The 12,963-nt window shown below is 38.0% G+C and overlaps 1 protein-coding gene across 1 annotated transcript; it reads right to left on the bottom strand.

Annotated features, from left to right (window-relative positions):
- Positions 1-7,374: 7,374 nt before the first annotated feature.
- On the bottom strand, positions 7,375-12,557 carry LOC146385152 (uncharacterized). The gene is made up of 5 exons (XM_084930736.1): positions 12,411-12,557; positions 8,958-9,257; positions 8,715-8,756; positions 8,441-8,548; positions 7,375-8,227 (listed from the first exon to the last, which is right to left on the bottom strand). Exons 1-5 carry the CDS (start codon positions 12,448-12,450, stop codon positions 7,932-7,934), a joined length of 786 nt encoding a protein of 261 aa, XP_084786862.1. The 5' UTR covers positions 12,451-12,557; the 3' UTR covers positions 7,375-7,931.
- Positions 12,558-12,963: the final 406 nt, after the last annotated feature.

The raw sequence follows: 12,963 nt of genomic DNA, 5'->3' as shown, positions 1-12,963 counted from the left end.
CTTATCTTATCTTCAGAGTTACAGTAAAACTATGCCTCATTTTACATGGTAGCTTGACAATACCTAGTTACAAATTTTGGGTCTAATACTATTGTGTGTTTATTACAGGTAATAACACACAAGACTTCACTATTGTATTTATTTTTGGCTGCTGGCATGACTACATAGTTGCATGTTACGCCATTCACTTATATGCAAATAATGCAGTGTGCGTCTGTATATATATATATTATATATATATATATAGATATATACATATCTATATATATGTTTATAATAAGAATAAATTAATAAATGTTTAATTGTTTTTGTGCATTAGTAGCTTGTTCAATCTTTATTTATCTTACAGCTTCAGTATCATCTTTGCATCAGCTGTGTGCATTTACAGTTTTCATTCCCTTTATCAGGTTTTAGTTCTACAGTTAAGTGGCCTCCAGTTAAGGGTGTGGTGGGTGTTCAGGGAGTTCACTCATTTTTTACGGTGATATGGTTTATTGGCATAGTTTATCAGTGCTGTTAAACAGTGATGGGAATAATGGCGTTACAAGTAACGGCGTTACTTTTTTCAGTAACGAGTAATCTAACGAATTACTATTCCTATCGTTACAACGCCGTTACAGTTACTAACAAGTAAATGTGGTCCATTACTATTTTTCAACAAACAGACGGTTGAAGCTGTGTTCAGCTTACCGCATCTTATATCAGTTGCACGGAAGTAGCTGACTACGTAAGTATCAAACAAGCCTTCACTAAAGTATTTGACCAAATTATATGCTAAATTGAAATCCATTCAACATTTCTCCATCTATTTTAGATGTATGAATAATATTTTATGCATGGAAAACACATCCCAGCTTGATGATGTTGTTGTTGTTAACCCTATTTTGTGACAGTTGCATAGAGAGTTGGCTCTGCTGCTGGAGGATTGGTGGCACCGCCCTGCACAGGAGAGGAGCCATTTCTATTACTGTCAGGGAGTCTGTTTGCATCCTTCTAAAAATCAACAGTGGCACAGTGGACCAGGTCATGGACATTAATCTTTTATAATGATGACCTCCAATATTTCACTGGCAAGAAAAAGGGAAGTAGTGTTATAAAAGTAACTGTTTTGCTCATATGCAAACAAAACACAGGCGCACACACACACACACACACGCACGCACGCACGCACGCACGCATGCACACACACACACACGTACCTCTTTGTTATATCCAGACTGTATCCTCTGCTTTGACGATCTCTCGACAACACAACGTGCTAAGATGGAGGAGGAGGATTTGAATAAATGTAAAGGACATCATATTTGTTTGTGAAGCTTTACTGTAATCCTGGCAGATTTGGCTGATCTGATGGCATTTTTGTCAAATTTCTAGTCCTCACCTGGCGTCCTGAGGAGTTTCTATCTGTACCGTATTAGTGCAATCACAAAAATCACCAGCAATATTCCCAGACACACCCCAATAACGATAGGCCAACCTGCAAAAAGGTATAAACAACAACGCATACAATTTATTGTCCTCTGGAGTCATGTATAGACTAGAGCAGGAGTCCCCAACTCCAGAGCTACTGTCGTGCAGCTTTTAGATGCATCCTTGTTCCAACACACCTGATTCAAATGAATAGCTTGTTACCACGCCTTTGCCAAACTTGATGGCATGCTGAAGAGGTAATTCTACCATTTGATTCAGTTGTGTTGGTAGAGGGATGCATTTAAAACCTGCAGGAGAGTAGCTCTTGAAAACTGGAGTTGGAAACCCCTGGACAAGAGGATCTGTCTCTGTGTCATACCTATGACATCTGGTGCATGTGTTGCAAAACTGGGACTGGAGGATGCAGAAGTGGAGGGTGCAAGATTGAGTGCTGGATTGTAGGTTTTCACCCTGGAGTTTCAGTGTATGGAACTGGATTATGTGGAACTGGAGTGTGTGGAACTGGAGTGTGTGGAACTGGAGTGTGTGGAACTGGAGTGTGTAGTGCCAGACCTGGAGCCTGAGACACTGGCTGCATGACCTGGGACGTTGTGTGGAATGAATTAGTCACAAAAGTAATGACTGAGATTGCTGCCTACAAAAAAAATACAGTTTTTTTTTAAATGCAAGAAACTTAGTTCATTCTATTCTCCAGAGATTGTAAAAATAAGTATTAGCAGAACAAAATATTTCCATATAAGATCACCGTAGGAATGGCACAAAGGAATCTGTGAACAACAGAATATTGCCGTAAAATGTCATTCTAAACTGCATGATGCTCATGTTGTACTCATACATTTTTACACTATATTGTTTAGTGATGAACGTTAATCTCATTAAAAAGCTATAATTTTATGATAGTTATGGTTTCATGATTGGAAATACATGGTTTACAACCAGGTGCAAACCACTGGTTACTGCAAAAACAACCCTGCCAGAAAACATCTCAAAAGACCCTTCCGGATTCTGGAAGAAGAAAGAAAAATCCTTTGGACAGATAAAACCCAGATTAATATGTACAAAAATGATGGAAAGACAAAAGTATGGGAAGGCGAGAAACAGTTTATGATAAGAAGCATACCATAACTGTTAAACGTTGCAATGGTATTGTTATGGCAGTGATGCTACTGTTGATTAAGGCATGACTGTTGATAGAAGTAGGATGATTCTGCAATTTAAAAGATTCTGAAATCTTTGCTGAGATTCAACTCAAGTCAAAGTTTATTTATATAGCACATCCATGGACCAAAGTGCTGTACAAGTTAACAAAATATCAACTACATAGAAAAGGCCACTAAATCAACAATATATATATATATATAAACTAAAAATAAAAAATCCAGTCAAATGTTTCAAAAGTGATCAGAAACTGTTTATAGTGCAAATAGATTCTTCAAAGGCCAAGTTAGTCAGCTGATCTCAAACAATGCAGCTTGCTCTCTGGAAGAACATGCAGCAACTGAATGTAGCTGCAGTAAAGGCCTAGCAGGGCATATCAAGGAAGGAAACATTTAGCATTTGGTGATGTAAATATCTTTAAGGTGAAAGTCTGTACCTCAGTTGTTTGATTTAAAATCTACAGTGGTGATGGTGTATATAGTTGAAATTACAATAGTTCCATTGTCCAAAACATATTTACTCAAAAGTTAAAGAACTTTAGTGTCTGATACATTTTTATGGAATTAAATATATTTTACCCAGAAGTGAAGAGCAGAGGTCTTCAGCAAGGAAATAAATAGAAATACGTGACTTTTGATGATATCCCCATTGTTTTGAGTCAGAATCCTTTTATACATTAAATTTAAGCTAATGTTGAATTAAAAACTTCTCTACAATCAGTCAGACCTGTATTTTATTTTGATCTAGTCATATTCTCACCGCCACACTTTCCATATTGCTACACAAATGAGACAGTGTCGTGCCTTTCTTTCTAATATAACTGGCAGTATTTGTATGATGTTACAGAAAGTGGATTTGGATCTGGATGTAGATGGAGCTTTACACAAAAAGTGAGAGAAACAGAGGGAGAATGGAACAAGACAAAATGCTTTATACAACACAGAATCATGTCTACAGTGTATTTCTTATCTTTGCAACGAAATATTTATTAATTTATTAATTTATTATTTTATTAATACATAATTCCATTCACCCAGCATGCAATTATGAAGCTTACTTTGCTGTAACCTAAAACCCGTATGAAAAACTATGCATATCTGTCGTGCAGTTGCAAAAAATAATTTGCATAAAGGTAATGCATTTGCACTCACACAGCCACAAACACACACAGACCAAGTATGCATAAATAGAAACAATACTGAAGAAGGAATTTTGTTTTTGTTATTGTTGTCCCTGCACTGCAAAATCTCCAGTGTTAAATTGACACAAGAAAGTGTCTACATGTGTCCACTCTTTTGAGTGTTAAATTAACACTTTTGACAGCGTTATATTTCTACCAGTAACCTAGTCAGTGTTAAAGATTAACAATGGCCCTTTCTCACTCTTCCCCTCTGTTTTTCTTTTCCTTCATCTTTCTTTCTCCCTTCCCTATCCCCTAGTCATGTCTGTCCCGTCTGTAACAACTGAAAATAAAATAAAATAAATAATAACAACAAAGGTCGATCAAATGGACCAATACGGCAAGGTCGTGATGATCCACTTGGTAAAGTAAATCCATTGGGTATTCTGACGGCTAAAGAACCAAACGGGACAGGCAAAAAAAAAAAAATGAAGAGGATCTGCAAGGAGGAATGGGAGAGGATCCACAAATCCAGGTGTGAAAAACTTGCTGCATCTTTCCCAAAAAGACTGGCTTGACCTAATACAGACTTGGCTGTATTTGATGAAAAGGGTGCTTCTACTAAATACCGAGCAAAGGGTCTGAATACTTAGGACCATGTGATATTTCAGTTTTCGTTTTTTTTTTAAACTGCAAAAATGTCAAGAATTCTGTGTTTTCCTGCCAATACGGGGTGCTGTGTGTACATTAATAAGGATAAAATGAACTTAAATAATTTTAGCAAATGGCTGCAATATAACAAAGAGTGAAAACTTAAAAAGGGTCTGAATACTTTCTGTACCCACTGTATCTAGATGCATTATTCTGTGGACTAGATGGCCCAATAATGATTGTACACAATGACATGCCACTGATGTTAGCACACACACTGCCATAGAAAAGAAAGAAAAATATGTCCAAAGGAGGGTGTTGTGGAAAAGAAATGCATAAACAGAGGAAGAAGAATAAAAAATTAAATTAATCATTACATGTGGCTTTCTGATAAAGAAAAAAAACTTGTCTCAATATTTCAGACTAAGTCAAATATTATTTTTTCCAATAGAGCTTTTGGAAACTAAACTTTTGATTGATGCCACATCAGATGACGCTATTGCTCTTATGCTTTTAAAAATCAGAATATGAGATTTAACCTCTTTTGTTATTGAAACAATAAAATACTTTATGAATGATATGACCAGTGAATTAAAGACATAACCAAGTTTTTCTGGTATAAACGTGCTTTTAATTTTACATTAAACAGTAGAGTCTATCACTAAAATATATGACCAAATTATCTTATTAATAGAACTATATATAACATTTCTTCTTCTTTTCTAGGTGCATAGACAGAGTTTATACATAGAAAGCATTCTTCACAGAGTGACTATATTATTAGTGTTGCCCCTTTGTGACGTCTGAATAGAGAGTTGGTTCTGCTGCTGGAGGACTGGTGGCTTCCTGCTCTTTTTCAGTGAATCAATTTTTATTACTGTCAGGAAGTGTGTTCCCATTTTTCTGAAACTTGGCAGATTCATAGTGGACCAGGTCTGCAAGAGGACTGACAGTAGCATAAACAGATGGCAGTGAGGTCTTTTGCTGTTTCTGTTCCTTTATCTCATCATAACGATGATCTGTCATATTTTCCTGTTAAGAAAAAGGAGACCAGGATGATAGATGCAATGGTTATGCTCATATGCAACTGAACACACACATGCATTCACACATACCTCTTTGTTAGCTTGTATCCTCTCCTTTGATGATTTCTCAACAACGACATGCTGAGATGGAGTAGGAGGATTTGAATAAATACAAACGACAAAATACAAACCATAAATTGTGTGTCTGTTTATCCTGAGCGAGTAAATGTTCTCTTTTCGACTGTTAAATCACACACTCTGTTTCAAAAGTTGAGCTGAATGTTTGTTCAGAGAGGCCACAAATTGAAACTCCAGTGTAAATCAAGAAGATCTGGCTGATTTGATGGCTCAGCTAAACACCTTTCTATGCAACCAATGAACATCTGCAAGCTGCTTTTCAGTATAGCTTCACCCTAGATCCTCCATTCATGCTATATCAGATTTAATGAGTGTGATATTTATAATCCCTGATGCCCTCTCTGTTCTACAATGCTGCACTCTCTTTAGCTTTTCATATATGGACATTGAAGGAGGGACAAGTCTCCAAAATGGACTAGTGATCTTCCATTGACAATGGTTGAAATATTTAGGCGTAACTCACATTTAAGAAAGTCTCTGATCTGACAGCTGATACTGTTAAATATAGATGAAACAGAATGCTTATGTATATTTTATGATATTTCCAGCCCTCATCTGGAATGAGTGGATGTGGATGAGTCACTGTCACTGGAGAGAGGGGTGCCGACAAAGCCATCGCCGGAGGCAGCACTGCCACTGGTGCTGCCGTCAGAGAAAGTGCCACCACCAGGTCTATGTCTGTGAAGGTTCTCAGTCATCCAGGTCATTGTAGTCAAAGGAGCTTGCAAAGAAAAGCGTCTGGACCAGGTCTACTAACCACCAGGTCTACTAACTGAGTCTCAGTGAGTGTAAAAATCAAAGCACAAATTTTTTTTTTTCAGGATAAATGTAAAGACTTGAGGATCTTTATTTCTGTGTTTCTTAGTGAGACATACCTGTGAAATGTGGTCTAGTGCTGGAGGCAGAGCCGGCACCAGAGGCAGACCCAGAGCCGCTGCTGGAGACAGCACCAGGACCACCAACTGCTTCACTGTGGCTACAGTAAAGGCCTAGTATGTCAAAGAAAGAAAACTTAGCATTTGGTGATGTTCATAGGCTCAAGACTTCAGGGAGTCACTGACCTAAACAAATTTTCATCTAAGTGTTAAAATCATTCCTTGAATGTGTAATTATTTTAGTTTGTCCAACAGCTTTAGGCCTGTTAAAAATTGGGGCCTATGGATAAAAGTGGTTGTAATTCCTAAATGTTAATGCAAGACATTTTTTAAATAACCTGAATTAAAGACCTTTGCACCAAGCATGTTGTGACAAAACAATAAAAAATTCAGAATTTTTTGGAAGAAAAACTTATTGTGTAACAGTGAAAGCATCTTTTGCAAAAATATGTCCTCAAAAAATGCATTACAGAAAAGTGGAGTAAATGCTAAGCAATGATGGGTTGGTTGTGATGTTTCTAAACAAGAAAAGATAGAAATGTCTAGATCATTGTACATTCAGTGCATTTTGAGACACAGGGGCACATGATTCGCGCATCACTAGTAGAGAACAAGCTTAAATGTTCTAAAATGGTTGGCAGCCTGGAGCCCCTTCCAGCTCTCACAGGGCAAGAGGCAAACTGACAAGGTTCTCAGCAAGTTGCAGTCCATTTGTATTTACATACAGAACAACACTAAACACTAAAGAAACAATTGACAAGTAGGTTCTGGGGGCACACATATCATCTGTGTGTTTTGTATTCAGACTCACAGTATAACTCTGCTTTCCTTCAAACAGTTTCTTACTTACAAAAGACCTTGTGGTGACTGATGGGTCTAGTTGTCTTACCCAATCACAGCTCTGTCAAAAAGGCATGCAAAATTGTTGCTACTGCTCAGTCATCTTCAAAGAGGAAACAAATGTGCAGAATTTGAGTTGTTTATGAAATACTTGAACTGTTTATTTTCAGAGATTTTATTTAAACAAGATTTTAGACACAATAAACCTGTTTTAAATCATTGGAAAAAGAGATGTGTTGTGCTCAGTGCTCAACACTCACTGCACAGTCAAATGGTAAATGGTCTGAGTCTGAATGGTCTTTTTTTAAACTTTGGTTTCAATCCATCAGGTTTCAGGTCACCAAGTCAAAATTCAAATTAGGGCTTTGATCCTATTCTAGGGACCTTAATCAAAACAAAGCTAAGTTAGACACATGCGAATGAACCCACGACCTCTTTCTTTGCTCATATCACTTTCTCAGTTTCAGTCTCATATAAATAAGCATGTATACAAAACACATATACAATAGAAAAACAGAGTCTGAAAAAATCTATGTATTGTTTGCTATGTATATAATTTTCACATTACACATTATGCCTGATATGAAGTTAAATAATGACTTGAAGCTGGATTTTTAAAATATTTAAATCACAAGAAGAAAATACATGTTAATCAAGAAGTGAAATGTTCCAGTAGAAATACTTTGTCTAACATCAGCATTGAGTTGAGATGTTGCTATAGATTGTAGATTCTTCTGTTGATTTTGGCTTAGAGGATGATTTTATAGACGCTACACAGTCGGGTGCAACCATGCTGGACTCTGTTTGATTTGTGAAGGTAACAGTTGTGTAGATGAGATTGCCTGAGTCCTTCTGAGGCTCTGATGTATCTTGATTGGCGCTCTTAGTTCCACCATCTGTTTCTTGATCCTCCTTGGATGGAGAGGCATTCTTGTCATTGCAGGCATCTTGTTTTTGACAGGACCTGAACACCAGGTCATAGTACTGTCCTGTAAAGAGGTAAAGACGAACCAGCAATCAGTCATTCCTCTGATTTCAAAACTACCCTCATCCTTACTCAATTTTGACTTCCTGAGAATAGTTAGTTATGTAGTTCCACATTATTGAATTAATCAGCCAGTGACAACAACTGTGGTGTTTGAAACTGCTGTTAAATTAGTATTTTGAAGCTACGCAAATAAAAGTTTGTTAATTTTTTATACCAGATGATGCATTGATGTTACTGTTTCGATGTCTGAAGAAAATCAGAAGTCCCACGCCCAGCACTAGCACCACCACACCGAGAGTTACTCCAGTATACACCACCGTCTCTGAAAACGTTATAGGTCTTATAAATCAGCAACAATATATCACACTGGACTTTATCAGATATATGTACACACACACACACACACACACACACACACACACACACACACACACACACACACACACACACACACACACACACACACACACACACAGCCATTTGCTTACCAGAAAGAGAAGCATGTGTATAGGCTGCCTTATCTTGGTTAGCTGTGCACAAATAACAAGAAGTGAAGTAAGTTAATTTTGCCTCAGCTCTGCTGAGCTAGTGTTTCAGTTTTTTTTCACTGTCTGGTGCAGAAAACACAATCTGAGACCCTGTTGTGAAATACTATTGTCAATGACAAGAAACTTGAAAGTCGGAACAGATAACATAATGAAAGCTTTACGTACAGAATATAATCAACTCACCTAAAACTGTAAGGATTACTTGATTATATGTGTCCAAACCAACTCGTTCAATTCCACACCAGTAAGTTCCAGAGTCATCTTCTTTCAGGTCAGAGATAGTGACACTGAATGTATTTCCTTTATCTTCAATTTTGTATTTTTCATTTGAAATGGTAGTGCTGCTTATGAGGATGTCTTGATATGTGCATTGTCCTTTGCAGAAATATTTGACGTTGGAGTAGGCGTTGGAGTGAGAGCAGGTTACTGTGATAGAGCTGCCCTTGTTTCCTGTTACTGACATAGCTTTAGTCTCCCATAATCCTAGAAAAAACACATGCGCACACACACAGAGCACCAACAGTCAGATCATGTTGTGGTTTATAATCAGAAGTATATATTTGAACTATACTCTGTATTATCTGTAGTTCATCCACTATCTGAAGCCATTTTTGCTGTCTTCTCTTTAGGACTACCGCCTTTCAGCCAGCATACGTTGAATTGGCTGTTGCAGAAAAACAAAATAAGAATAGTTGGTAGGCAGCTCTTCTTAGCTAAAAGACAGAGCTTTCTGTTTCTGAGATAACCATATTATGAATATGCCCTTTCTTACGCATTATACAGAACCAAGTGTGGAAAAAAATGATTCATTACATTTGATATAATATATAATCCTTTTTACTTCCCAGCAGCACAGAGTCCATGTCTATAATACCAAATACAGTTAAAACAAACTTTCATATTTCATTGCATTAATCATTAGACTTTTTTAGTATTATGTGCAAATTTGTTATCACTGAGTTTAATATTCAGTATTTTGCTTACATACAAAAATAAGCAAGGAGCTTATTTTTGGTTTTGGGGTTTGTTTGTTTTTTCAAACATCAACATAGTTTTATTCTAGATGCTATGCTTACATTTTTTTTTGGTCCTTGCACTCATTAACCAACTTATTTAATCAAACCAAAAACTAATCAAATCAAAACTATTAGCCACTATGATGTGAATAGTCAGTTGTTTATTCATTTTGCTGGATAAAGGCCTGCAGTCTTTTTTTTTTTTTGCAGTTTTCAGTAAGTCTTATGTTGAGCAATTCCAGCTATTTTTCTTTGGGAAATCTCTCAAATTCCTCCAGATTTAACCTCCAGACTTAATATTTCTTATGGACTTTGGTCACCCCCCAGCCTTTCAATGTGATTCAAGTCAGGGCTTTGTGTCCGTAGCATACTCCAGTCTGTCTTGAAGATGTGTCTTTTGCAGAATTTTAGTATTTCTTTTTCTCCCAAAAAGTTGATTCATCTGGACGCAGCATTTTCAGTGGGAGAAACGTTTCATCACTAAACAAAGTAACTTCTTCAGTCTGAGCTGACTGCAGGTTTCCCCAATCCTATAAACAGTACATTTGCATAATGACTGAAACTAGTCCACTGAATGAACAATGGGCTGGGAGGTCAGTTCCTTGATCATTAATATGCAAATTCTCATGACCATTGATCAAAGCCCACTGATCAAAGGCCATGAGTACCATTCACAGAGAGTTGGGGAATGGCTGCAATCACAGCATTGTAAGATGGTGAAAGATGTACCCTTAGGCCCCCTCCTCGATTCAGAGATGGTCTTTCCCTTTTCACGTAAATGGCCTCCTTGACTCCGCGCTCAAACCAGCGTTCCTCCCTGTCCAGGATGTGTACATCCTCATCCTTGAAAGAGTGTCCACTGGCCTGTAGGTGTAAATAGACTGCAGAGTCCTGGCCTGACAAGGTAGCTATTCTGTGTTGTGCCATCCGCTTCACCAGAGGTTGTTTGGTTTCCCCAATGTATAAATCCTGGCAATCCTCCTGGCACTTGACAGCGTACACTATTTTACTCTGTTTCTGTCCACCCCAATCCTTGGGTGAAGCGTGTTTTGGGGTTTAAAAGGTTTAAAAGCCACAGAGACACGGTGTTTAGAAAAAATGCATCTCAGCTGTTGTCCTTCTCTCTTGGATCGACTTTCTTTAGGTGCCTTCTCAGCTTTGACAAATGTCCAGCTGGGAACCACATTTACTCAGGGCCTTCTTGATGTGATGTTTTTCTGCTTCCCTGGCCGCTGTGTCTGTGGGGGTGGTATTCGCTCTATGTTGTAGCGTCCTGATGACACCCAGTTTATGCTCCAGTGGATGATGAGAGTCAAATCTTAAATACTAATCCTTGTGCGTAGGTTTACGGTACACATCAGCTTTTAGATATCCCCCGTTAGTGATGGAAATCTCAAAGTCTAAGAAGGCTAACCTGCTACTTTTCATATCCTCCCTGGTCAATTTGATGTGTTGGTCCACCAAGTTAATGTGATCTGTGAATTGTGGTACATCCTGAGATTTGATTTTCACCCAGGTGTCATCCACATACGTGAACCAATGACTTCATGGTGTTCCAGGGTAGGATAGCAAAGGGTACATCTTTCGCCATCTTACAATGCTGTGATTGTAGCCATTCCCCAACTCTCTCCGAATGGTACTCATTCAGAGAGAGGGTCTTTGATTAGTGGCCTTTGACCAATGAGCTTTGATCAGTCATCTTTGATCAATGGTCATGAGAATTTCCATATTAAATGGTAAAATGATAAATGGCCTGTATTTGTATAGCACTTTACTTAATCCCTAAGGGCCACAAAGCACTTTACACTACATTCAGTCATTCACACTGGTGATGGCAAGCTACATTGTAGCCACAGCTGCCCTGGGGCGCACTGACAGAGGCGAGGCTGCTGGACACTGGCGCCACCGGGCCCTCTGACCACCACCAGTAGGCAACGGGTGAAGTGTCTTGCCCAAGGACACAACAACCGAGACTGTTGGAGCCAGGGCTCGAACCGGCAACCTTCTGATTACAAGACAAACTGCCAACTCTAGAGCCAGATCATCCCGAGATCATCAAGGAACTGACCTCCCAGCCCATTGTTCCTTCAGTGGTGTTAGTTTCAGTCATTATGCAAATGCACTGTTTATAAGATTGGGGAAACCTGCAGTCAGCTGAGACTGAAGAAGTCACTTGTATGAGTGATGAAATGTTTCTCCCATTGAAAACACTACGTCCAGATGAACAGAATCAACTCTTGGGGATTTACTTACCTGGATGATTGAGCATGCATCAAGATATTCCTTGTTCTGCAACCTTGCAGTGATTGTCTTCTTTGAAACTACAGTTCCCAACTTAGTTATTCACTAATTTCTTGGCAGTTGTTTTCAGGTCTTTAAACACATCTCTTTTCTTTTTGAAGTCTTTGAAAGATTTCTTTTCCTGTGTCTGCCAGGATTATTCTGTACTGCGTGGCTCTCTTTGAATTTCTTGATGGTGTTTCTCACTATCGCTCATTCCTACTTTGATAATTATTTTTGTTACGCAAAATTTGTGTTTAAATATGCAAATGAGGCATTTCCCATGAAATGTGCAAAGGCTTTTGTAAAATGATCAGTTAAAAGAGGACAGTAAACTTACCTTCCAAAAGAAATATCACAAAGATCACAGTCATCTCCATGCTTCACGTAAGGTTTCTTTTTGTTACCGTCCTTGGGCTTTACTTTAATCACCCTGATTCTTTGCCCTTGCGAGTCTTTCTAAATGAATACCAAGTCTGCTTTTCTTCACGGGTTCCTCTTTTTCATTTCACTTCCTGTCTTTCATCAGTTTCCTCTGTCTAATTCTCTCGCCAAAAACCATGACCATCAGCATGTCCCTCCCATGCGCTTTTCTCACAATGAGTAATCAAGAGGTAATAGGTCAGTAAATAATAACTACAAGAAAAACTTCAGATATAAACCTGTTTGTTTATTTTGGTAAATATTATAAAAATTGTAGAGCAAAGTGACACTGCTTAAACCATCCACTCGGATTTTTTTGTTTTTCTTTTTTTTCTTTTTGCCATTTAAACAAAACAAAAATATACACTTAAAGAAATTGCATAAAGATCCAAAAGTTTTGAGTTACTCAGCTCTTTCTGTCATTCAAACACTGTAAAAGGATAAAACTAATATATTAAATCAGGATCTGG

Source organism: Perissodus microlepis, chromosome 6 (genome assembly GCF_051167445.1).
Source record: "Perissodus microlepis isolate ML-2025 ecotype Zambia chromosome 6, ASM5116744v1, whole genome shotgun sequence".
NCBI lineage: Eukaryota > Metazoa > Chordata > Actinopteri > Cichliformes > Cichlidae > Perissodus > Perissodus microlepis.
Note: the sequence above shows the minus strand (reverse complement) of the source record. Positions and strands in the feature narration are given on the sequence as shown.